This window comes from Callorhinchus milii, unplaced genomic scaffold (genome assembly GCF_018977255.1).
Source record: "Callorhinchus milii isolate IMCB2004 unplaced genomic scaffold, IMCB_Cmil_1.0 Scaffold1, whole genome shotgun sequence".
In the NCBI taxonomy this organism is placed as follows: Eukaryota; Metazoa; Chordata; class Chondrichthyes; order Chimaeriformes; family Callorhinchidae; genus Callorhinchus; species Callorhinchus milii.
The window spans coordinates 52,583,900-52,611,485 of record NW_024704742.1 but is presented as its reverse complement, the minus strand read 5'-3'; the positions used below and the strand labels follow the sequence as shown (position 1 = coordinate 52,611,485).

General features: G+C 41.1%; 2 protein-coding genes across 3 annotated transcripts in view; one reads left to right on the top strand and one right to left on the bottom strand.

The window, feature by feature from the left end:
• The window catches only part of clocka (clock circadian regulator a), a 40,641-nt gene extending 34,768 nt beyond the window's left edge, over nt 1-5,873 (top strand). For both annotated transcript variants that reach the window (XM_042342014.1, XM_042342012.1), the window contains 4 exons: nt 1,239-1,457; nt 2,167-2,369; nt 3,075-3,318; nt 4,683-5,873. In XM_042342014.1, the coding sequence (XP_042197948.1) occupies nt 1,239-1,457; nt 2,167-2,369; nt 3,075-3,318; nt 4,683-4,832 (816 nt within the window). In that variant the 3' untranslated portion in view covers nt 4,833-5,873. The remainder of the gene's footprint in view (nt 1-1,238; nt 1,458-2,166; nt 2,370-3,074; nt 3,319-4,682) is intronic.
• Nucleotides 5,874-10,771: 4,898 nt separating this feature from the next.
• tmem165 (transmembrane protein 165) lies at nt 10,772-27,285 on the bottom strand. Its single transcript, XM_007892761.2, is given in 7 exon segments — nt 10,772-14,914; nt 15,535-15,640; nt 19,092-19,135; nt 19,138-19,273; nt 19,674-19,849; nt 20,457-20,682; nt 27,011-27,285. Coding segments are annotated over 7 exon segments (906 nt in total). The 5' UTR covers nt 27,152-27,285; the 3' UTR covers nt 10,772-14,837.
• Nucleotides 27,286-27,586: the final 301 nt, after the last annotated feature.

Below are 27,586 nucleotides of genomic sequence, written 5' to 3'. Positions count from 1 at the left end.
TGATGGTAAACAGAGGAGTGTGGAGTAAGGAAACTTGTCCATGTTTTGCCTTGCCCGGGAAACAAATCTAGGCTCTCTTACTTGCGAGACGAGTGCCCTAGCCACTACACTGCAGAACTCCACAAATTTCTCATCCTGTGGTGAATGACGTAGTCTTCACTCGCCACGTTTTAGTGCGAACTCATTTGCATGGGAACTAAATAGAGTTAATGTATGTGTTGGAACACCAACATCCTCTGACAACATTCCATGTTATCGTCCTTTTTTTTTACTCAAAATAAACCAGCTCATCGTATTATGCATCCAAATGGAACAGAATCTTGTTTGGCTCTCATCATAGTTGAAAAACATGGTAGATTATCTTAGAATTTTGTCTAAATAAGAAAATAGTGTTAGTGTTTTGGGGACTAAAGAAACATACAATCTAGTGCTTCATGATCAGTTGTGTGACTTTCAAAAACAAAAGAATTAGAAATTATCTTAAGGACTTAAGGAAGAATAAAATGGGGAAATGCCACAGAGCAACTTCAACAATTCATTGATATTCAAGACTGAGATCGATAGATTTTTAAAAACTAAAGGGATTAAGGGATATGGGATAGGGCGGGTAAATGGAATTAGGTTAGAAGATCAGTCATGATCTTATTAAATGGCGGGACAGGCTCAAAGGGTCAAATGGCCTACTCCTGCTCCTATTTCTTATGTTCTAATCTAACGGATTGTACCTAACTAATTTCCTGAGGAAAGGCAAGTCACCCAAAATGTCATAGTACCTGTCTAACGTTACAACCTACAATGTTCATACTCAGTCGTTGCCTTTGTTGAAATAGTAATTTCAAGATCCCAGAGGTTCAGGAGCCAGCATATTATACATAGCGTTTTACTGTTTCCATCAGCATACCCCTATTGCATTCTAAAGCAGATATTCTCCTAATGCATTTTGAAGGTTTTAGTGAATGCAACATTAACAACTTTATCTAACCATCAATTTCACATATTCACAACTGTGCAAGAAAAACAGAATCTAAAATCTTGCTGCAATTGTTAATCATGTACTATTTTGTGGGTAGAATATGTATCTAGCTGAAAATTGAAAGGTTTATAACCCTTCAAATGTTTTTAATTCAACTCTCCTTGACATTATGTCCTATTATTTGTAGTGACTTTATTCTAATAGGTATTATTTACATACTGTTAACATTTTATTTTGAACTGATATGAAACTTTTACCTTTGAAGATGCTTCTCCAAAAGCCATCAACAGGAGCAAACTTCAGTTCAGTCCGACTCACAACAGGAAACACCTCGAACATCCAACAGCCTACAACCATAACACTGCAGGGACAATCTGTTCAACCCAATCAGGTTCATGGGGGAATAAAAACTGGACACATTAGCACACCGTGTGTAATGCAACGGCAGCCTCTTCTCAGGGAGCAAATCGCCACTTCATTGCAGGTAATGTGAGAAAGTGCAAGTCTTCCTTCAGTTGTGATTTGTGAATGAATTTATGACATTTGTTTTCATTAACATTAAGCTTCAAAAGAACAGTTAAAATGCTGTTCAAGGAATACTTGAAAAGCCTGTTATCTAAATGCAAGTTGTAGATCTGTTGTGCACAAGTTTTAAATAGGAGAATCTAGGATCTCCTTAAGTAAATTCCATTCTATTTGAGAACAAAATACTTTGAGGAGAAAAAAAAACACTTTGTTTTTTTTGTATAAAATTATTTATCAATATGGTCTGCATCTATTTTAAAAGCAGAGTTACAAATGGATACATTTTATTTTATAATATAAATATTTAAAGCATTTTTCTTTAAATATATACAGACAAATATTTAAAATGAATGCTGATCATATTATTGATTTTTATATTTTCTTATCAAGCTGTTTATTGTAGTTCAAAAATATCTGGTCTATATGATAATATTCATTTTTCTGAAGAGAGCTTGAAATCTTATCCCTTGTTCTCTGAAATCTAAAAAAAGTATTCTTAAAGAACTTTAATCCTGAATACTGAAATGTGCTTTTATTTAAATGTAGTGCTTGAATGAATTTATCAATCTGATATTAGGTGTATGTAGCTTTAATATTTGTACTGTATATGACTTGTATTGTGCATGATTATTGAACGAAAATTTGGAAAATATCTTTCTTTAATATAGGGTCAACAAACTTTACGAACTAGCCACAACCAGCAAACCTCATTTTCCAGCCAAACACAGAACGCCCTCACAGCTTCCCTCTATAAAACAATGATGATTTCACAGCCTACTGCAGCAAATGTTGTGCAACTTCCTTCCACTTTATCCCCAAATTCTAACCAAAGCAGTGCAGTTACCACTTTTACTCAGGATAGACCACTAAGGTAAGCTTAGTGAAGTAAATGAAGTGTGATTGTATTTTTGTGCCATGTGTATTTTTTCAGATATGAAAGTCAAAGTGCTCAGCTTCAGATGTGTATGTGGAGGCTCAAATATTCGTAATGCAAACTTTAATTGTGCATTGATAATTGACATAATTTTTTTATCAGTAGAAAATCCAAATGTCACCACATTCACATTAAAATTGAACTTTGACTAAACCTATGATCATCTCATTCCTTGCTTGGCGTCTAAACCCATCGTTGTGAAGTGCTCCAACATGTTATCTTATATGAAAGGCACTATAAAAATGCTAATCGTTGTAAAATATTTGTAGTTCTTCATGTTAATTGTATGATATGCACACATACAAAATATTTAGTGAGGAAACTGTTCCATTTCTGCTGGGAGAAATAATTCCTGTAGAAATACATGGATAAATTAAACTTTTTTTTGGCCAATAACATTTTTGATTTAATATATTACAAAGTACTTACTGACACTTCTTACGACCAACAATGATAAAGTATGCACTGCTGGTACAACATATTTGAGTCCTTCCAGTGAGAAATTGTTTTTTAAAATTTGATATTTAAAATGTGAAAATTCATTTGGGAATGAATTGACATTTTTAAAAGGCCTGTTTATTAACAAACAGAAAATACTAAACAAAATATAAATAATCATCACATTTATTTTTCTCTGACTAGATTCACTCAAGGACAGCAACTTGTGACAAAACTGGTGACAACTCCTATGGGATGCAGTGCAGTCATGGTTCCAACAACTATGTTCATGGGGCAAGTAGTGACAGCCTACCCCACCTTTGCCACTCAGCAACAACCTCAGACACTGTCACTGATTCAAAGCCAGCAAGAGCAACAGCAAACCGTCACATCTCCACAGCAGTCCCAAACACAAGCCCAACTCTCCCAGCCCCAACAATTCCTACAGGTATGATTACTTATACATAAATGTTTTAAAAGAATATCATTTCTCATTGTTGGATGAATAAATTGATTTATTAATTCATTTTCAACTGTTCATTGTATGTTCATATTTTACTATTTACTCATTTAAAGCATTGGCTTAAAAAATATTGTTAATTTGTTTTCTGATAGCTTCAAAGTACTAGAACAGCTAGTTTCAGAGATTTTAATCTTTTAGGCAATTGACATTAGTAAGAACATAAGAAATGCTAGACGAAAAACGACTAAGGTCCATCTAGTTCACCTTCCACATTCCTGGCGGTCACATGCACATATATCCCAAACTACCTTTGTACTACATCTCATATTGTTATTTCCTAGAAGAAAACTATCTCATCTGTGTTTGAAAGAATCAACGCTTCCTGCTTCAACCATCTCCCTAGGGAGCCTGTTCCACAGGTTCACTATTAATTCACCGAAACAGTGTTTGCATAGATTCGTTCTGAATTTACCCCCTTCAATCGCAGGCCGTTTCCTCTGGTTTTACGATTCTGGACAAATTGAAACAGCCTGTCATGATCTATATCGTCTAGCCACTTTAGAATATTAAAGACAGCAATCATATCACCTCTCAATCTTCTCTTTTCCAGTATGAACATGCTGTAGTAGTGGGACATTCAGTTCAATGTCAAATAAGTAGCACAAAATCAGGAAATTAAAAATATTTCAGAAATTCCTGTAACACTCATATATGGTGCTGATCAGGAACTAAGATTTTTTAAATAAGATTCAGAAGAAGAAGACTTCGATTCATTTGATCTCATCTTTCTATAATACCAACTACAACATCTTCCCATTACATGACTTCTTAGTCTTTGAAAATCAATCTGCTCTTTAAATGAGTTCAGTAGATCTGGCTTCATCACCATTCCAGAAAACCTATGAGAGTTGTTGTTTAGACTTTATATAAAGAAATATTTCTGGTGTCTGCTGTAAAGTTCAGGACTGAACTTGTACCTCTTCTGGTGCCTTGGTATATCTGAAAGTATTGTTTTGAGGCTTATGTCCACCTTCCCATTGTACAACTTTTATCAGATTATCTCGGAAATACTTTGTTTTTAAGACGAAGAATCTTAAATTATTGGTGATTTCTATTAGCTTATCCCTTAAACATTGGTGATCACCTGATTGCTCTCTTCAACACTGCCAGGGCATGAATGTCCCTGGTAGCATTGAAGAAAGCAACAGATAAAATTAAGTATTTGCAGAGTGTTTGGATTCTGTTTGAGGTTAGGACCTCCTGTGTTGTATGGTTTTTGGATGCTGAAAAATTATTTTAATTTTTTTCTTTAGATTGTAAATGTTGTACTTTTGTCTTTTTAAATTTAGGCACCTCGATTGCTCCATGGTAGCCAATCCACCCAGTTTATCTTGTCAGCTGCTTTCCCTCTACAACAAAATACTTTTACTCAACAGCAGCAGCTCTCACGGCCAAGGACAGACAGTTTATCGGATCCTTCAAAAGCACAGCAAGAGTAAACTGTGACGATTTTAAAAAAAGGACTAATTATATCAAGTAATCTCTATCTCTAAAATTGGGCTTTTTAATCTTAGTTCATTATTAAAATAAATGCAGTGTTCTGAACTCTGCTGCTAATAACTGGTGAAACTGGTATGTTCCAATTCTGGAAATGCATCCACTCACTACGAGGTGCTTTTAGACCAACACAAGATGATTCTTGAGAAAGAGGGAGAGGTTTGGAGGACTTTCTATTTCCTTGATTGACAGTTTTCTATTTCCTTGATTCTGCAAAAATGCACTGCCAACTATTGTCCAATTTAGAAAACTTAACAAATTCAGAAATCCAGAAATGAGCACTAATATAACTAGTTTTTATTTTAATGGTGACATAAATGACTGCTTTTGATGTTTGCAGAGTGTAGTCACTCCTGTGTGCTGCTGCCTCTGTGATTTATTTGAAATATTATGAAGAGAATTTAAAGGACATTTGGTGTCAAATGATTATGGGTCAGAAAATATTTTATGAAAGAATGTGCTATTGTATAGATTCTGTAAAATAATGTGTAAATAATGGAAAAGGAGAGAAATATTTTATATGATGCATGAAAATAATCTGTTCATATGTTTGAATATTGCTAACTACATTTCTGAAAGATGCAAAAGTTATTTTAATTTTTAATGTACCATTCACTCAACATATACAAACCATATGTCGTCATTGGTATGTTCCAACTGCTGAGGTCAGTTTGTTTACTGTGCTGCTTCATGGGATAAAATGGGATTAAAATTGTCATACTGACTGAAAAAACAAGTTATGCAAAATAAATCAGATACTAAGGACTACTTGTTTCCACTTGAATTGGAAAATCTGGATTCCTGTTTTACACTTGAACCTGATTTTTCTTTTGGGTTCCATTGTGATGTAATTGAAGTGGCCAACATTAAAATTTGTTTGCAGAATATGTTGGTACAAATTCTGTAGTAGTAAAGTAGTAAAGTTAATTTTCACACCAAAGTCACCTGATTTTTTCTTTGTTTCCATTTAATGTGAAATTTGTATCCTGTGACTTCTTGAGTAAAATATTTAAATACTATAGTGACTAAGTAAAATCTGGTCTCTATTTGACTGTTTATGGGACGCTGCTGTGTGCAATTGGCTGCTGAGTTTCACCCACAAAATATACAGTGAATTCACTTTACACTATATACTGTGAAACGCTTTGAGACATTTCAAGGCTCAATATCAAATGCAAAGATTATTGTTATTATTCCCTACATGTTGAAGCATTGTGTACTCCATGTTCTCACAATTTACACACTTTGGATGCTTTCAATAATAATAATCCACTACTAGCCAATATTTGTTCAACATAATGTTTTGAAGTGATGCTTACTGGTAAAGGCCAATTTCTTACCAATAATATACTAAACAAACTGACATTACTGGAATATGCTTATTAGGCTGCATTTGTATACAGAATCCAAAGGTTGTTATTTATGAAGAACCAACCCTAGAAAAGTAGACAATCTGTTGTGATCTTTATGTATGCATGGTGATGAAATCACATCATATATTAGCCATTTTTCTATTTCCCCCAAAGAATGGAAAAATTTTATCACACAGGCAACTAATTTTAATTACTGTTACAGTATTTCAAAGTATCTGGAAAAATTCAGTGTTACATGTTTGCAAAGGAGGAAAAATAATTCCTTTTGAAGCCAAATTGATTGAAAATGAAACAAATAATTTGATTCTTGTACTTTTTAAATGTTTAACATCAACTAATAGTTCCTCAGTAGTATATCAGTTAATAGCTGTGAATGGTATTCAGTGTTCTATGTGCTCCATTGTATGCATTGTTTTCTGCTATACAGTTCATGGGACTAAATAAAAGGTTTTCAAAGTCTTTAATATCTGAAAACCACAGTAATTTCAAGACAGGTGAATTTGCAGAGGTGGTGAAAGGCAGAGCGGGTCATGGCACGGATGTGGGGCATGAAGGACAGTTGAGGGTGGAACAGGACGCTGATGTTCTACACTGTAGGGGCCTGTGAGAGATCAGAGAGTGAAGTCAGGTGTAGAATTAGGGTTGGGCTAGACATATTTATCTCTGAGTAAGTAGGTGTTAAGTATTAAGCAGTGTGAGCAAGGAACAAAAGGGTCGAAATTACTTGTTTTATCTATTTACCCTGAAATTGTCAATGGTAAAATAGATTAAGGGGAAAATAACTAAAAACAAATAAAAGGCGAAGGTAAAACCTTGTAAATTTAAACATTATAGATAATATAGTAATATATAAATAATCCTAAACGTTAAGTGGAGTAGAAGCTAGAAAGGGGTAATGGCAACACATGTAGTGTGTCAAAGCTGCAGTATATGGGAATTTGTGAATAGTAAGACTGTCCCTGATGGTCACATCTGTGAAAAGTGCATGTGTCTTGAGTCACTCAGGGTTTTCGACTTGGAGTGCACGTTAGAGACACTTTGACTCATAAGGGAGGCGGAGGAATATTTGGACAATTTACTTCAGAACATAGCCACGCCATGTAGAGAGGTACAGGAAGAGGAGTATGAGATTGATAGCCAGCAGGGTAGCATTTACTTAGTAGAGGCAGAGAAGGAGGTATAATGTACTTGCTACATTGGATGAGGGAAAAGTCTGTGGGGAAGGAGGCCTGAATGCAAATCAAAGCACCATAGAGCAGAAGGCAGTGCAAGCGGTGGGGGGGAGCAGAATAGAAACATTGTAGTTATAGGGGATGACATAATTAAGGGGATCAAAGGTATTTTCTGCAGTCGAGATTGAGCATCTAGGAGGATGTGTTGTCTTCCTGGTGACAGGGTAAGGGATATCTCAAAGCAGCTGGAAGGGGACTTGGAAAGGGAGGGGAAAGAACAGTTGTCGTTTTCCATGTGGGAACCAATGACATAGAAAAGAGCAAGAAGGAGGTCTGCTAAGGGAGTATCAAGAGCTCGGGCCTAAATTTAAAAAAAAGACCTTGAAGGTGGTAATCCCTGGATTGCTACCCCAGCCACGTGCAAATAGGTATAGAGATAAACAGATCAGGAAAATGTGGCTGAAAGAGTGGTGTGAAAAGGAGGGTTTCCATTTCATGGGACACTGGTACCAGTACTGAGACAGGAATGAGCTGTACTTCTGGGATGGGCTGCACCTGAATGGGGCTTTGACCAAGGTTCTAGCGCAAAGGATAAGTATGGCTGTAGAAAAAGCTTTAAACCAGTAAGGTGGTGGGGGGCGGGGGGTTCAGGTGGGTAAGGCAAGGAGAGGATGAGAGCAACAGTCATATTACAAATAGTGATAAAGATAACAAATACTACAACAACAAGATTAGATTTGTATAGCGCCTTTCATGTCGGGAGGACATTCCAAGGCGCTGGACAACGTACAGCATTTCAGACCCGAGCTGGGGTCAGGGAGGGGAAGGGGGGTGACCAGTGGCATGGTCGAAGAGCAGGGTTTTGAGGCGGTACTTGAAGGAGGCTAAGGAGAGGGCGAGGCAGAGTGATTGGGGGATGGAATTCCGGAGGTTGGGGCAGATTGGCTGAAGGCTCTCCCGCCAATGGTGGGGTGGGTGGGTCGGGGGACGTGGAGCAGACCAGAGCCGGCTGAGTGGAGGGAACGGGTGGGTTGGTAGTGGGTTAGGAGGTCGCAGAGGTAGAGTGGGGCGAGGCCATTGTAGGTGAGAACCAGGATCTTGAACTGGATCCTCTGAAGGATAGGGAGCCAATGGAGTCGGGCGAGAATAGGGGAGATCGGGTCACGGAGTTTGGTGCAGGAGAGGACATGGGCTGCAGAGTTCTGGATTATCTGCAGCCTGTGGAGGGAGGAGTTGGGAAGGCCGACAGCAGGGCGTTTTCATAGTCGACCCTGAAGGTGATGAAGGCATGAACAGGAAAGAAAAGGGTAATAGGAAGTTATTACAAAAGATGTAACAAGTCAAAAAGTGTGAGAAGAACATCATCAGGGCATATAGGCATGTTGGGGTCAGTTACCCAAATAAGAGTTATGTATACAAATGCACGTAGCATAAGAAATAAAACAAGTGAGTTAGAAGCACAAATTCAGTTTAAAGGGTGTGATGTAGTAGCCATTACAGAAACCTGGTTACACGCTGGGCAGGACTGGGAGCTAAATATTCCAGGCTAGGTACAGAAAGAGGAGTGTGAGATTGATAGCCAGCAGGGTAGCATTTACTTAGTAGAGGCAGAGGAGGAGGCACTAGTTCTGTCCAACAGGACTATTTTGTGTGTATGTATATATATTACATATATATATTATGTATAAATGACTTGGATGAAGGAATAGAAAGTTTTTTTTAAATCAAAGTTTGCAGACGACACAAAGGTAAAAGGCTCAGTAAATTGTGTAGATGGGAGTAGGAAGTTACAATGGGACTTAGACAGATTAAGTGAGTGGGCAAAGCTGTGGCAGATGGCGTTCAATGTAGGGAAGCGTGAGGTTATCCACTACAGACCGAAAAAAGATAAAGCAGAATTTTTTTTTAATGGGGAGAAATTAAGTACTGTGGAAGAGCAAAGAGATTTGGGTCCATATCCACAAATCACTAAAAACCAAATCAATTAATTTCCCGAAATATTATTATTTCAAATGATCATAAAATGCATGAATTCTAATATCCTGGAACTGCATGTTGTGAAACTTAATACAGCTCCCAATGAACATTCATGATACAGCAGTTGATTTTACTAACTTCACCTTGAATACTATATGGAGCTCTGGTCAGTAAATGAAAGATATTACTCATCCTTTCGTTCATGGAAACATGGGATAACATAACAAGATCTGGCAATCTTATGGAAAAAATAGGTTGACCTTATTTTTTATGGCAAAGAGGACTTGTGACCATGATTTGTTTTGTTACGAAAAGGATTAATAAAGCTGGTGCAAACATTGGGCCAAATGGCCTTTTTTGGCATCTATTCATAATTGGCAGACTGACAACTACTACTAAAGCACTCAAATTCATTTCCTTCTGCCTCATATCTAAAGACAATCTTGTTCAAATTGAATTTAGTGCACAAGGAATGAAGATGTACTGCATTTCAAGGAAAGACACTGATCCGCCACCTCCAAAATATTACCCACCTCTGCTGCTATTTCTCCACTCAAGCCACTGAGACCCTTATCCATAGTTATCACATCCAGACTTGACTACCAATGTTCTGCTCACTGGACTACCAAGCTCTTCCCTACACATACTGCAGACTATTCAGGACTCTGGTGCCCATGTCCTTTCCCACACAAGGCTCTGCGAGTCTATCTGATCAGTCCTCACCCAGCTTCATAGGCTCCCCATCCTATAGCAGGTCGAGTTTAAGATCCTCATTCTCACCTTCATATCCACTACATGGTCTTACCCACCCACCCTACCTCTGCAACCTCCTCAAACCCTACCGACTAAGCCGCTCCTTTTGCTCAGCAGTCATCGGCCTGCTTCATGTCTCCCGCACTTACCCACTTCACCATTGGTGGGCAGGCTTTTAGTTTATCTCTCTGGAAATCTATCCCTATGACGCCTTGGGACGTCTTCCCGACGTGAAAGGTGCTCTATAAATGGAATCTTGTTGTTGTTATGACTCACTCCCTCCTTCAACCTGTTCAAGGTCCATCTCAAGACCAAACTCTATGACTCCACTTTGAGTCATCATTTCCATCCCTAGCTCGAGTGCCAAGCTAATATTGTTAGGACATCCTCCAGACATGAAAGGCATTAATACAACTGTAATTTGTATTGTACTTTTGATTGACCATTGCATGAAAGCAAAAAAAGTTCAATCAAATACAAGGCGAGGGGTGAAAAGGGAGGTTGCTCATCTTAGGTAGAAACAATTCACATTAATTCACATTGTCCTTTTTTAAGTTGAAACTTATTTTTGAACTTTCATGAGATTAATCCGCACTACACAATCGGTACAGGGTCAAAAAAGTTTATTGAAACGAAAATGTTGCTGCAATGCGTCAAATATTGACCAAACATTTATATTGCGAGTTAACAATACAAAACGGTGGGTGTATCAGCAGCACAACTTTTCCTACATACATAAAAATACCACAAACTAAAAACAAAACCCAAAAACTATGATTTAAGGTTTAGTAAAAATCAAGTTAATGCATACAATAAACCTTTCAAATTTTGCAATGTCACTAGCCAAAAAATATATCTTGTGAATTCAAATGACTTAATTGTAGCTTTCTAGATCAAAGCACCTTGTACTAGACAAAGTCAAGTAGATCGAAACCTGCAACATTATAATAAATTACAAACAGTCGATAACCTTCGAGATAAACTCAAAATATTGGATAAAGGAAGTTTGAAAACCTGTACTGGGGACTCATAGTGGAAAATTCTGTGTAGTCATGCTGATGTTTTGAATATAGCAGAACTAAATTCCATTTCAAAATAAGTGTCCAATCCTGCGAGACAAAAATATTAGCATTCACACTTAAAAGCACAGCCTTTATGTAATGTTTTGACTTATGTCCAGCATTTGTACTGTACTATATTTTTTTCAATGTAGATTGATATATTTTCATGGTCCTACAAATTAGTCTTCACAACTAAAAAAAAAAAGAATTATTCTGGTAATCTGTATGCAAGATGTACTCCACCTCTATGTAATTTTACTGACTAATTTAATTGAATGTTAGAAAATTAAGACATTTAGAAATGCAAAGCAAGACTACTATACCTGTTATTACATGGAAGAAAAACACTGAACATAAGCAAAAGCAATTATAGTATAGGAATCACAGTACTATTGCCAAGGAGGTGCATCATTTTCATTTATGAATCCAACAGCTGAGTACCTGATAAATAACTTGCAAAAGTTTATTGAATACTTAACCTCCTGTTGCACTTTTTTGAAAATTGCAAGTCTGAAAGGTAAAAAATGTGCAGATTCACCTGGCTTCAAGAGTGTATCTTTCCCAACTCCCAGCAAAGACTACAAACTGGCCAAGTCTATGCCCAGATCAACCACGTAACTCTGCTTCCCATCTCAAATGACCCAAGGTTTCTTAAAGCACTGTTTTTATTTACACAATCTTATTTGTACTGAAACAGCAACAAAGCAAGTGGAAATTCAAGATTTCCCCAAAGTGTTTCGATTTAATGCAGGCTGTTGGCATCAGGAGAATATATTTACAACAAAATTGCATTTACAACAAAATTTCATTTTTAAACCAACTTTACTGGTACTAATTAGTTTAGTGACAGCATATCTGCCTCAGGTTGCAGAAGTTCCAATTAATGCACCTGGGTAATTATTTCCCGTCCTTTTCACTTCAGTGAATCACAGTTTTTAACCGTACCAAAACACTAAGCTGCCATCTAATTATCAATCATTTGGACCACATTGAAAATATGCAAAGGTAACATTTTACAAATGCTCTTAAAAGTATCAGCTCAAACGTTACTCTAAAATCCTTATCCTGTATTGCCACATATACCAACACCATATCAGTAAATGCTATATAGAGAAATTAAAGTGTGACATTAAAATTGGAGATATTTATACCCAGAAATCTATATATTGTGTAGATGATTGTTACCTGCTAATTCAAATTATTTGAGGTTTTCTAGCTTCTAAGAAAACAATCCTAGTTGTTCAAAATTCTTTTCATCTTCAATCACAAAATATTCCAAAATTCCCTTAGTAAAGAGCATCTTATACTGCTAACATATTTATATTTGTGTAAAATGCTGAACAGTTTAACCTCTTCAGAGTGTGATAAGATAAACTTGAATGTAGTGAAATAGTCACGAATTGGATCTTAAGTTGTGCAAATTTATTTTGGATATTTGTTAATGTCCACGTATAAACTGAAGTTTATGAATACCTCTTTATCAAACTTAATTATGAACAGATACAACAGTGGCAATAAATCTTGCAAGATAAAGTCAGGCCAAAGCTGTGCTATTCAACATGGCAGCAATTATTTAGCTTTAGATAAGAATTTTTTTTTGAACATTGAAAAGACATTATCTCAGCATTTTGAAATGTTCTAAATCGCTCCAAATTAAAGTGGTTGACGTGATTGCCACTATTCATTGAAGATATATTTTTCAAGTTATTGTTTGGTAATTATATGAAATGCAATATTTCAAACTCCATTCAACTGGTTGAAATATTCAGTTTGAAGGTTATTACTGGCATTTTCAGATGGTGAGTTTTTACAGTTCAACCAAAATTTGTGGTAAAAGAAAAAATATAACCTGAAAATAGTGACAGATTTATTTCCACAATTTTAGACAAGAACAAAAAAAATGCTGCTGGGTCTCCTGCAAACATTCATCTTAAAAACTAAACGAATACTAAACTTTACAATGATCTTGGACAGATTTATATGTACAGTACTTGATTTTAGAGCAATATTCTGACAGGGTAATAACAGGTTCAACAACACTTACTTTTTTTGCAGTTCTTCACAATAACAATTACAGTCAATCAACTTCACAGTATATCCTGTAAAGCGCTTGGAGATGATTCAATTACGTGAGAGTGCTATTTCAAATGCAAGTATTATTATTTTAATCCTAAAAATATTGCAAAAACAACCGCTGCTTCCTACTCCTGATCAATTCTCCAGCAGGCATTTCAAAACATCAGTAAGCCAGCTGATGCCATATTTCTAAATGAAGATCTGTCCAGTCAAAAGCACACTGGTAACCAGCAAACGGCCACACAATTGTTAAACAATTTGAACAATTAACACAAACATTGTAATTGAAATGCTCATAATTTAGAGGTTGTACTAGCAAACTCAGTTAACAAGATAATATTAAAAAAATTACTGAAGTAACTTCTTTCATTACATTATTCACTTGTCTCTCCAAGTATTATCAGGGACACAACAGAGCACTTCAAACTGAGCTTACGAAGACACTGTCCTCTGATAAGCAGTTAGTTATTCTAACAGACCTATTGCATGTTACCTTCCCTTCTAAAGAGGCATTATTCCTATAGTTAAAAGCTTTTTTTGTAATGCTGATCAATTGTTGTGGGCTCAAGTATTGTGTCAAGGACTTTGAGCTCATGTCCAGGCTGAGAATCCAGTGCAGCGTTGTGGGGAGGGGAGTGGAACGCCACATTCTTGGAGGTGCTGTTCTTTGGCTGAGACAAACCGTTCTATCTGTTCATGTGAACCTTAAAGATACACTATTTGAAGAGACTGGTGTTTCTTCTGATGTCCTCGGATGTCCAGATAAAATTGGTCATTCATGTCACAGCTGTAGGTAGAACTCTGTGTTCACATTGGCTGTCACATTCACCTACCAATAGTTACTACATTGACAACAATTCCCTGTGAAGTGTGTTGTGACACTTTGATGTAATAAAGCACTATAAGAAATAAAAGCATTATTGTTATACTTAGCATTATTGTTTTTGAGAAGTGCCTTTTCCCCTTCTTTAAACTATGACAAACCATTTTAAATAAAGAAACCCAAGACATTCGAGAGGGAAAAAGCGGTGATAAGATTGACAAGCAATCCTTTGCATGACACATTGTGAATTGCTGACCATGTAGGAAAAATGTTCTGTGCAAAAGACTTTTTAAGAAAAATGTATTGTGAAGTGAGCATTGCAATAAATAATTATTTCACTATTAAGTTTGATTTCCCAATCCCAAAAGGATAACTTGATGCTGGAGTTCTATCTTACATGGTGCATCATAGCTGCCTCCCCCTTGATTTGCTTTCCATTTTTTACAGTAGATAACAGGTGCCTGGCCACCCATTTCCTGAAATATTTATATAGTAAAATATGATGCGCAGCACTGTTGTTTGGTTTGAAAACTCACAAGAAACTTCAGAATCTACATGTGCATTTTACACAATGGTCAGATATACACTACATCCTCTGTATCTATGTGGTTATTCTGTACATATATATATATACACACACACACACATATATAGGAGGTACAGCTGGTAACAATGCTAGTCTTCTTCTTGGACAGCACATCAAGTATTCTTCTTAAAAACCACTGTCTGGACTGATGAACAACGCTGACAGTGCAAATGCCAGGAAAACAATTCCACCAATGATGGTAACTAAAAACAAAATAGAGCAAAATTAATGTAAATTTTCTATAGTTAATAAGACCATTCTTCTTCTGAATTATAACATCTACAAATTTGTCAAATCCAATGTAAAACTATTGTAGTTTAACTCCCTGGATTATTTTGACCAAAACAGATAGTATGGCAATAGATGGATAGAACAAATACTGTGCCCTACATTGGCCACTTCAGGAAAAGATTTATGAACAATATTTTGGACGTACTTTCTGCTCCCAGAAAGCTACCAGTTCCATTCATTCCCGAGTACAGAAGTTCAGGCAACAAAACCTTTTCTTAAAGATTCGGGTAGCAATAAAAAAATTGTCAGTCTCCCAATTATTGTTCGGGATCTGTAAAATTTTAATAGCAAGAGTCAAAAATGGATTTGATTGCACCCATTGAGCACCAGTTTGTTCAGGTGTTGTCCAACTCGCAGGCTGCATTTGCCAAACATATACTAAATCTACATCAGGTTTAAGCTACATGTGAGAATTACCTCCCTGTTGACCAGTTGCTCCTAATTCCATCTCCCAGGGTATAATGGAAGAGGTCCTCAGTTTATGGACTTCAGCATTATCCTTCCATTAATTTGTAAATCTGTTAGTTCTTACCAGTTCTAACTGAGATTTTTTGTGCAATCATCCTTCCTCCGACAACTGCCAACCCAGTGCACAGGCAATGGCCGAGTGTTCCTCCTACAGCTACACCAAAGGGATCCTGCAAGAAGCACAGAATAGATCACAAAACCCAAAATACTGCAGATGCTGGAAATCTGAAAACAAAAACAGAAGTCGCTGGAAACACTCAGCAGGTCAGGCAGCATCTATGGAGAAAGGAAAGTGAGTCAACGTTTCGGATCCACGACCCTTCGTCAGAACTGGAGCATGTTGGTAGGGAGAGGCTTTTAAGGGCTAACAGAGAGGGGGGAGGCAGGGCAAAGAAGACAAAGGAGAAAATGCATCATTAACACCTCTTTACAACAACCACAACAAAATTACTTTATAGAGCGCCTTTCACGTCGGGAGGACGTCCCAAAGCGCTGAACAGTCAGGTGTCGGGGCCTGAGCATGTGGGAGGGGTGGTGTAGGGGTGAGGGAAGGCAGAGAGGTGGGAGGGAGACCAAAGGCACGATCGAAGAGAAAGGACTTGAGACCTACCTTGAAGGAGGCAAAGGAGGAAGTGAGGCGAAGGGACTGTGGGATGGAGTTCCAGAGTGTGGGGGCAGAGAGGCTGAAAGCCTGGCCACCGATGGTAGGGTGGGTCGGGCGGGAGACATGGAGAAGGCCGGAGCCTGATGAACGGAGGGAGGGGGCAGGTTGGTAGGGAGTCAGCAGGTCAGAGAGGTAGGAGGGGGTAAGGCCATGGATGGCCTTAAAGGTGAGGACAAGGATCTTGAACTTGATCCTATGGGGGATGGGGAGCCAGTGGAGTCGGGCAAGGGTGGGGTCACGAAGCTTGGTGGGTGAGAGTACACGAGCTGCTGAGTTTTGGATGATCTGCAGCTTGTGAAGGGAAGAGTTGGGAATGCCGATGAGGAGGGAGTTCCCAAATTCAAGCCTTGAGGTGACATCAAGCCTTGAGGTGACCCATCATCCCCTGTCCTCTACCCCATTTTCTCCTTTGTCATGACTCAATAGGTATTCTTGGAACTGGACAGGAGGAAACCTTAGCTAAATTAAAATCTGAATCTTTTCAAAAGATTAGTTTGGATTAAAAAAGGCTCTTGGTGCATCCTAAAGTATTGTTCTGGGTTTACTTTTTAAATCCCATTTAAAGTTTTACACACTTCTATGAAGTCCCCTCTAAGTCATCTTCTCTCAAGACTGAAGAGCCCTATCTGTCTAATTGTTGCTCATTCCTCTAACACTGGAGATCATCCTCCACGGTCTTGCTCTCCGACCTCCTAATCCCCTCTCACCCCGTTCACTCCCTCCGCTTAGCGGGCTCCAGCCTGCTTCACGGCCCCTGCCTTACTTGCCTGACTATCGGCAGGCAGGCCTTCCACCACTCTGCACCCACCCACTGGAACTCCATCCCACAATCCCTCTCCCACAATCTCACCTCCTCCCTCGACACCTTGAAGACCCTCCTCTTCGACTGTGCTTTTGATCTCCCTGCTCCTCCCCTTTGCCTCCCCCAACCCGACCCTCAGCTCGGGTCCGTAACTCTGTCTGTCCAGTGCCTTGGGACATCTGCCCAACGTGAAAGGCGCTATACAAATGTAATTTTGTTGTTTTTGCTCTCCTCTGCACTGACTCTAGGAACGTGCCAACCCTTTATATCGAGGTGTGCAGAAATGTAAACAGTACTCTAGGTGTGGTCTGACCAGAGCAAATACTGCACAAGTATTTCCGGGATCGGATCTGATTTAGCACTGTAGCCCAGCATCCTGTGTGCCTTGTTCATTGTAATCAAACATGGGGTGGGGTGATATTGCACGTGGAATCCTAAAGGCAGGATTGACTAGTGATTTCAGAATAACTAAGCTAAGGACCATTAAAGTTATTTATCCATGAAATAAAAAACATGTATTTTTCACATCAGGATTTATTATGAAACATAGAAATCTACAGTGCATTTGGCAGCCATTTGGCCCATCGAGTCTGCACCAGTTCGTAAAGCAAGAAGATCACTTATCCCAATACCCCTTCAAGTCTCTCTCTTTCATATGCCTGTCTACTTCCCTCTTGAAAGCTACAATGGACTCTGCCTCCACCTCCCAACTTGACAGAACATTCCACATCCCAACAACTCTCTGGGTGAAAAAATTCCTTCATCCCTGGAATCATTCTTATAAAACTCCTGAGGCCTTAACATCTTTGCTGAAGTGAAATGCCCAAAACTGAACGCAGTACTCCAATTGCAGCCTTACCAACGATTAATACAAACTAAACATTATTACTTTTCTTTCGTACTCTTGCATTAATGCCACTGTATATAAAACCCAGCTTTCTTTACAGCCTTTGCTACTTGTGGCGCCACTTTCAATGACTTAAGTACCTTCACTCAAATCCCTTATGGAACATTGTAAAAAACCTTGCGTTTTCTGCACATTTTGCAAACAGTGATAGAACACCAGAAAATGATTTAAAAATGTGTGTTAATCTCCTGAACCAGCTATGCTGTACACACAATATGCTGCACGATCACTCCTAGAAACCATTATGCTCATACACGGAAACGTTACAATGCATGCCTATTTCCAGAACCCATTATGCTAAACCTGCCAAAATTTTATTTCATGTCTAAGCTACAACAACAACTTGCACTTATATAGTATCCTCAATGCAGGGTAGCATCTCGGAGCGCTTAACAGTGGTGGAGCCTGACTCCAAGCTGGGGGGAGGTGGGAGGCGGCCTTAAGCACGGTCGAAGAGGAAAGTTTTCAGGTGGGACTTGAAAATTGGGAGCCAGGGAACAAGGCAGAGGGATTGGGGGAAGAGTGTTCCAGTTTCAGGGGGTAGTGGCTGAAAGTGCAACCTCCGATGATGGGGCAGAGGGTGTGAAGGTCGAGCAGGCGGCTGGTGCCAGTCAAGTGGAGGTGCCGGGTAGTGGATTGGGGAGTGAGGAGGTCGGAGAGGTAGGGAGGTGCCAGAAAGTGAAGGGATTTGAACACGAGTGAGGATCTAGAAATCGATCCGTTCAAGGAGCCAGTGGAGCCTGGCCAGAACTGGTGAGATGTGGGTACGGAGTTTGGTTAAGGTCAGTATGTAGGCAGCAGAGTTCTGAATGAGCTGGATCTTGTGAATAGTGGAGCTGGGGAGACCGGCGAGAAGTGCGTTGGAGTAATCCAAACGGAATGTGACAAATGCATGCACGGGCATTTCAGCTGCATTTGGGGTAAGGTACAGTCGGAGGTGGGCAATGTGGCGGACGTGGAAGAAGGTGGTCCTGGTCAGGGACCGGATGTGGGGAAGGAAGGACAATTGCGGGTCGAACCGGATGCTTAGGTTGCGCACGGTGCGTCTGAGTGAGAGCCCATGGAGGTTGAGTAGTTTAGATCCACATGAGGCTCCACAAGATCAGACCCGGAAAAGTTAATGGTGACATTGAGTGTGAGTTTTTTTTCGTGCTTTTGCTCTCCTCAAGGGAAAAATTCATCCACAAAGTCAACTTGCCCATTATTTGAGTTAATTTTAATAAGTTAAAATGAGACTGACAAACCCACCTCTCTCGCTGCTAACACAATCGTTGTCAGCTGTGATCGATCCCCCATTCTGCCAAAAAGGTGAGGGTAAATGCCTGAATGAACACTGGGGAAATACAAGGCATTCTTCTTTTCTGTGGCAGATGTGTTGATGCTCCAGTCTCAAGATCTTGTGGGCCATTTCCCAACTTTGATCTCTGAAGCTTTAACACAAGGAGAAAGAAAATGGATTAGTAGAAACACAAAAACAAATTCCAAGAGAGTTTACTTTAATGAAATCTGGCACTGTAATTATAATGTTTATTAAATTTGGATAACACTTTAATTTCAAGATTTAAACTAAAGATTAGTTTTATGTTCACCAACAATCCCCAGATACGATTGGTGATTCCCTTCGTAGCTGTTTGTGGGTATTGCTGTGTCAAATTGGCTGCTGCATTTGCCTACAAATACTCAGTCACTGAACTTTGCAATACAATCTTGAAAAGCACTTTGATACGTCTCAATAACACGGTAAGGTGCTATATCGAATTGAAACAGATAATTGAAACATTCTCATTTAAAATAGTATAAGGTACAGTATACAATGGTATTTGAACGTACATCTTCATCTTTCTTTTTAATTTCAGCTTGTACTTCTTCCAGCTCTTCCTGTCCTTCATCTGGGCTCATCTTTAAACCCTCCCATAGCATCCGGAAGCCAAATATTGCAAACAATGCAGTTGATACATAGTACGTATACTTTCGGGGAATTATTGTGGTAGCATAGCCAAAAAGAACTGTAACCAATAAAAACACAATATAAACAAAGAAACATACTTTGATCACTATTGTTTGGAATATTTCTACAGGTTAAAGTGCTATTTAGAACAAATGAAGTGAAATCCCTGGCGAATAATTACATTCCACTGGAAAAGAACACTATTACATAAAAAAACACAAACACAATAGCCAATACTACTATCTTGCATCTCAAATGACAACAATGCTTGGCATAGCTGAAAAACTGAATAGATCTATATAACTGATGTTAGTCACTTTCCTATAATTATTGTCCAGCAGTACCTGAATTGTCCACAACATTTAGAAGGCAAATAACATGCAGTGGTTCTGAAATTCAAACAGCCGTTGCACTGCAATCAAAATTGAGCGTGTTCCACTCACTAGTTTATAGAATTCATTTACAAATTAGTTAAACATTTAAGTTATAAACCAGTCAGGCATCAAGTTCCACAGTTAACTATACTACATAGCTAACCATCAAAGAACAAAATCTACAGTAAACCACTTTGTGCAATCGGTCCAATCCTTTCAACAATAATGCATCTTTTTGGAAGAAAACACAAGCTCTTAACATCATTGCTTTATAAAGAGGAAATCACCAACCAGATAAACAGGTCATTAGTCCCAATGCCAGCATAGCTCCAGCAAGGACAGTCAAGCGATTGTAGCGCATGGCCATAATAGCCGCGATGAAGAATGTCTTGTCACCCAGCTCAGAAACGATGATCACCGATATGGCAGCAACAAAGGCATGTATGAATCCTAAGTTCGTCTTGGTAACGGATTCATCACTTACAGCATTTACCACAGAATGTGGTGAGGGCACTTTCTGCATTGTAAGAAACACATGATCAGTAAAAATGTTAGTGAAGACAACATAACCAGTTTAAAAAAAGACATTTCCATCAACTACACATTTGAAGTGTTTTTGTATAATCAGTGGTGTCCTTTCCTGCTCTTTTCTTAAAATCCATTAAATATTCTGACTATTCTCTCATTGTCTTAGTGACCCAACAGACTTGCACAAACATTGGCACTTAAAACATTTCACTCAAAGAAAACAGAAACCAAAGAAAATGCCACAATTTAGGAGCATTGGCAGATTAAACATGTTTGTGCGAATCTTGTTGCTAATCTCATTAGCATTAGGTCAGGTACAGTGGGCAATTTATTGAATTATCACTGAACGGGTCTACCGGGATCATGAAAACTAGGGTGCACATTTACTGAATTTTAAAGCATTCCTGCATCCGAATCTAAAGTCCTGCTATTTTGTGAGTCTGAAACTTATAAGCTGTTCATAACTTGAGAATGTAGTACATTCTTTGCATTGGTTTTCCAGATCATTAGTATATGTCTTGCAGTGATCAGCTTAATGTTTTCAGCTTGCTTTCCATTTCAGATGTGAAATATTCAAGTATTAAATCTATTAGTAAATTCTCCACTGAACCAATGCAATGTTTTTCAGTAAAGCCAACCTTCAGCAGCCAAAACATTTTTCAATAGAAGTTTCTCTCCAATCATAGAACTAGATGACACAAGTTTAGAGTTGCAAAAGGCAATTCCAGGGCAGACATCAGGAACTTTTTTCAAACCATAAAGGGTAGTTGAGTCCAGGACACTGAACTCATTTTTTTTTGGTAGGGAGAATGATAAGCAGGTGTTCCGGAAGGATGAGATAAGAAAGGCTAAAGGACCCTCGGCTTCATCTGAATTAATCTTGTGATAGAAACTGAGGAACATAGAAAACTGACAGAAGGAGACTCAGACCATTGAACCTATTCCACCAGCTTATTAAATTCTGGCAGCTTGTTTTATCCCAATACCCTTTTGCCTCACACTTTAATACCTCTATTACCAACTATCTGTTTCTCTTTTATGTAACTTGGCCAATTATTACTGCAGACACTGTGCTCAGTGCTCCAGGTGCAATGTCATACTGTTCTGGTGCTAACTCGGGGATCTTTAAAGACAAGCACCAAAAGAGAGTGGAGAAAAAGTTTTGAAACTAGGGATTGCTTTGCTTGTAACGTGATCAGGGTGAATCCAGTTTTGTCTACAAGGCAATTTCAGTTTGAGCCTCCGTGAGGTGCTATTAGCAAAACTGAATATACTGCACTAAGATGCTGCATCTGTGACTTAAAACCTAATCGACAAGTACAAAGGTAAAAAGAGAAAAAGCATGTTATATACAAACCAGCTTGAGGAAGCAAATCAGATAACCATGGAGAGAAATACTAAAAGCATTAAAAATTGATTTAAAGGTGAAGTGAGTAGATCACCAAGTTTGAGTTAAAAGTGTTTATCTTGGTGTCCCAGCCAACAATCTTCCAAATAAAATTGGTCATTCAATTCATGGCAGTTTGTGGGACACTGCTGTGCCCAAACTAGCAGCTGCATTCACCTACAAAAATACACAGTCAGTATACACTTTCCAGTATTTCTTGGGAAGCCCTTTGAGACGTCCTCCCAACATAAAAGGCGCTACATTAAATGTATGGATTATTCTGATATAAATAAAACCAATCACTGTTGCAAATCCATTATAAATGCAAGTGCACATCTCAAGTACACAGTTTACAGTTTGTTGATTTTTTAAAAAAAAGTAGACCCTTCATAAGATCTCCTCCAAAACACCACTAACAACCCTGAAAGTGTACTAATAACATGCACTATAATTATAAAGTAAGTTACTGAGTGCCGCCTTGGCTACAATTTGCACACATATAGTGCTTTTAACATAGGAATGTCTCAAAATACTTTACAAATATGGAGTTGGTAGCCTAAGCTGGGAGGGCGAAATGGGGTGTAGAAGAGGTGGTTAAAGTTAGAATCAAAGAGATAGGTCTTTAGATGTTTTTACAATACAAAATTACATTTGTATAGCGCCTTTGATGTTGGAAGGATGTTCCAAGCCGTTGGAAGGTCAGGGATTTGGTTGGACCCAAACGGGGTGGGGGGAGGCATTGGGAGGGCGGAGGACACGGAGGGTGGTGGCCAAAGACACAGTCAAAGGGGAGGGTCTTGAGATGTGCCTTGAAGGAGGCAAAGGAATGAGGCAAAGGGAATGTGGGATGGAGTTCCAAAGTGTGAGGGTAGAGAGGGTGAAGCCTCGACCGATGATGGTGGGGCGGGCCAGGCGGAGGACTTGGAGAAGCCAGGCCGGGGACTTGGAGCAGGCCGGGCCGGGGGACTTGGAGCAGGCCGGGCCGGGGGACTTGGAGCAGGCCGGGCCGGGGGACTTGGAGCAGGCCGGGCCGGGGGACTTGGAGCAGGCCGGGCCGGGGGACTTGGAGCAGGCCGGGCCGGGGGACTTGGAGCAGGCCGGGCCGGGGGACTTGGAGCAGGCCGGGCCGGGGGACTTGGAGCAGGCCGGGCCGGGGACTTGGAGCAGGCCGGGCCGGGGACTTGGAGCAGGCCGGGCCGGGGACTTGGAGCAGGCCGGGCCGGGGACTTGGAGCAGGCCGGGCCGGGGACTTGGAGCAGGCCGGGCCGGGGACTTGGAGCAGGCCGGGCCGGGGACTTGGAGCAGGCCGGGCCGGGGACTTGGAGCAGGCCGGGCCGGGGACTTGGAGCAGGCCGGGCCGGGGCCTTGGAGCAGGCCGGGCCGGGGCCTTGGAGCAGGCCGGGCCGGGGACTTGGAGCAGGTCGGAACCTGCTGACCGGAGCGAGCGGACAGGTTGATATGGCTTTGAAAGGTTTTGAAAGAAAGTAGGGATTTCAGTAGTTCTGGAAGGTGGGAGCAAAATGGGTGTAATCTTGCCTAATGACCATGGAGTAGACTACATGAAGCAGGCCAGAGTTAGCATAATGGAGGGAGTAGCATAGGCAGTACAGTAGTGACCAGGGGACAAGGGTCCACAGAAGATGGCATAGTTAGGATAGAGCAAGTTTGTAGAGGCATGTGAAGGTGTGGATAAGGATCTTAAAATGGGAAATGAGCCATTGGTTCCAAGCAAGGATGGGGGTAATGAGTTTGCAGTCTAATTCGTAAGAGAAAGTGAGTTGCAGAGTTCTGTATGCTCTGGAGCATGTGGAGGGTGCAGCTGAGGAGGACAGTGAACAGGAAGTTGGACAAGTCAAATCTGGAAGGTGTTATAGGCATAAATGAGGGTTTCAGCTATTTTGGGGGTGATGGACTGAAGAGACGGGCGATATTGTGGCGATAGAGGAAAGCGGACAGACAAAATATGGATGAATGGCTTAAAGGAGAGTTGAGGGTCAAACAAAATGCAGAGCTTTCTGCACAGGTTCTATAAGGTTAGATATCGATTTGTGTACAAGTTTGATCATCTTACTTGAGAAGGAAAACTATTGCCCTTGTGAGTGTATGACAGGGCAATAAAGATATCAGATCCTAGCGACTAAAGGTAGAAAGGTTTAAGTCGATCTTGTTGGAAAAGGGATTTCAAGGTGAACTAAGAAGTGTGCAAAATTGATACAGACAACTTATTCAAACTGATTAAGGTTTAAGAACGATTCTACTCTACAAACTAGGAAATAAGATTCAAACATACACATAATCCAAAATACGTTACAAGAGCATTGATCCAAATATTGTAGTATAAATAAGGCAAAAGTAAACAGAAGGTTTCTCACGAGAAGGGCGGCTGGAAATTAACCAAGTATGGGGGAGGCTTTCATAATAGGAAACACGAGTCATGCTGTGAGGAAGCAAAAAACCAAAGTGTGCGCATGCCACGCTACACTGACAGATCAGAAGTCATAGATGGCAGGCTGAAACTGTACTGTCATTCTGGTCAGGTTGAACCAGGCACACTGTGTACATTTTTGATCATTGTGACAAACAGCAAGCCATCCAGGTCACAGAGACAATACAAAGAGGAATAAAGTTAACTTGATATTGGAGAGGAGCTTTGCCATACTTTTTTCTGGTCAGCTGGATGTGATGCATACCTAAAACCTTCACTGTGCTTAAGAATATGCAAACCAAACAGAGTTCCATGAATCCTACTTCGTCATCCAGAGATATTAATGGAAGGGAATGCACACTCTTTCCCTGGAGGGACATATCCTGCTTACCTAATTCTGGAGAGTATTAGGCACAGATTTGCAAGATCCAAGGCTTGGGACCTCAGAGTGTACACTGTGGTACTGCTGGAGTATAACCAGCTAAAACTGCACAGTATGCCATTAAAACATTGTCTGGCGAGCTTTCTCACTGCTTGTCCAACAAGGACCACTCTATCCATTAGGGCCCTGGCTTGCAGGGTTAACAAGAGCTGAGTGGGAAGAGTCCCTGTCCCTAGTGACTGGTCTGTCCTTCGAAGTTGTGTCGATGAGCCAGGCTGGCTGGCCGTGTTGTCAGCAGCAGTGCCCTGGCTCAGGGACTGGATTGCCGAGACCTCCACAGAGAGTGAGCTCCATTCTGACATTGCGTTGCCAAACATGTCACCTTGGAGGATATGTCAAACTGAAAATGAGTCTACTCTTACTTCCAGGTTTCTACAACTCTTACCAAATCCGCTGCCTCTACATTAGTATCTGTCACTGAGCTTGGTATTTTATACCCAATGGTTCAGTGATTAGAGTCTGGGCTTCTCGAGTTAGGAGAACAAAACTTGTATTCTGTTTATATTAACAAATTTAAAATACGCACTTCTCAACATAACTTTCCAATATTTAATGGAAACAAGCATATATTTTGACGACACCCAAAGCCTTAAATTAAGTCGGAGTTGTAATACATAAAATGCTGGCATGTACTAAAGATTTAGCAGGGAAGCAAGCTGGTCCGCTTTTTTTGCACGAAGTATGGCAAAGCTCCTCTCCAATACTAGTGACTCACTGTGGCTCAAGCATCTTCACACCTACTGCTGCTCCCTGTCACAAGCAAAAACTGCGCACTACTCAAACATCATACTGGAGGCCCACAATAACTTCAAAATTCTATTCTCCACCACCCACCACCTCCTCCGTGTGACCCCTCAAGCACTCTCAATCATCACATCTAACGCCAAGTGCGAAGAGGTCATAGACTTCCTTACTGCTAAAATTTACAACATCCCCCTGGCAGCTTCATCCTTCTGCCCCGTGTTGCCTACCACCACCCCCATTCCGTCTCCCTCACGCACCCTGCCCTCAGCTCCTACCGTGGCCCCCATCTTACAATCATTTGCCCCCATCTCTCCTTCCTCCCTCTCTCCACCATCACCACAATGAAACCCACCACCTGCTGTCTCAACCTCCTCCCCTTCCAACTGAGGGATGGGCAAAAAACGTTAAGGAGTTGAGAACTACAGGTGAGAAGATCCTGATGGATCCAAGGAGCACGGCTTTCATTTTATCCATGTTCAGCTGCAAAGTTAGTTCTCATCCAGACCACTGGTCATTCGACCCCAGACCACTGGTCATTCGACCCCAGACCACTGGTCATTCGACCCCAGACCACTGGTCATTCGACCCCAGACCACTGGTCATTCGACCCCAGACCACTGGTCATTCGACCCCAGACCACTGGTCATTCGACCCCAGACCACTGGTCATTCGACCCCAGACCACTGGTCATTCGACCCCAGACCACTGGTCATTCGACCCCAGACCACTGGTCATTCGACCCCAGACCCTGGTCATTCGACCCCAGACCACTGGTCATTCGACCCCAGACTGACCCCAGACTCTGGTCGACCCCAGACTCTGCTCATTTGACCCCAGACTCTGGTGGACTGACCCCAGACTCTGGTGGACTGAGCCCAGACTCTGGTGGACTGAGCCCAGACTCTGGTGGACTGAGCCCAGACTCTGGTGGACTGAGCCCAGACTCTGGTGGACTGAGCCCAGACTCTGGTGGACTGACCCCAGACTCTGGTCATTCGACCCCTCATTCGACCCGACTCTGCTCATTCGACCCCAGACTCTGCTCATTTGACCCCAGACTCTGGTGGACTGACCCCAGACTCTGGTGGACTGAGCCCAGACTCTGGTGGACTGACCCCAGACTCTGGTGGACTGACCCCAGACTCTGGTGGACTGAGCCCAGACTCTGGTGGACTGAGCCCAGACTCTGGTGGACTGAGCCCAGACTCTGGTGGACTGACCCCAGACTCTGGTGGACTGACCCCAGACTCTGGTGGACTGACCCCTGCCGCAGACCCCGGCTCCCGGAGGCCATGGCGCCCTCCCCGCACCTGCTGTACCTGCAGCCCGGCCTCGGCTTTGACCGGCCTCCTCTCCTCTTCCGGGATACCGGCCACACTGGCCACCGCGCAACACAGCAGGAAAGCCGCGGCCAGAGCAGCCGCCGCTCTCTCCGGGGGAGGGCACCGCCGCCCGGACATGATGGCGAAGAAGCGGTCAGACAGAGAGAGAGAGAGAGAGAGACAGTGAGAAGAGTCGGACGGGCACCGGGACTGAGGGAAGGAAGAAGACGCCGCTCACTCAGCTTTGCCCACCGCCATAGCCAACCGCCCCTACACGTCAACCGAACGCGACTTCACGGTTCCGCCCACTTCCCTGCTGCCGATTGGAGGCAGGAATGCCTTCCTGCACCAGAGCTGGCGCTTGATTGGCGCCGGTACCTGCCAGTCAGGTGACGGTCAACACTCCAGGTTAGGTTGTGGCTGTTCTTGTGACGTCCGAATTTTACGAGCAGAAGCCTTCCATGCGCCTGCGCCAGAGCGGCGCGTTCTGTGCGCATGTGCGGAGGTTGTCCTCCTCCCAGCTGGTCAATGCCCTGGGCTCAGCACACCTGCACTGCAGGTCCTGCCCACAGC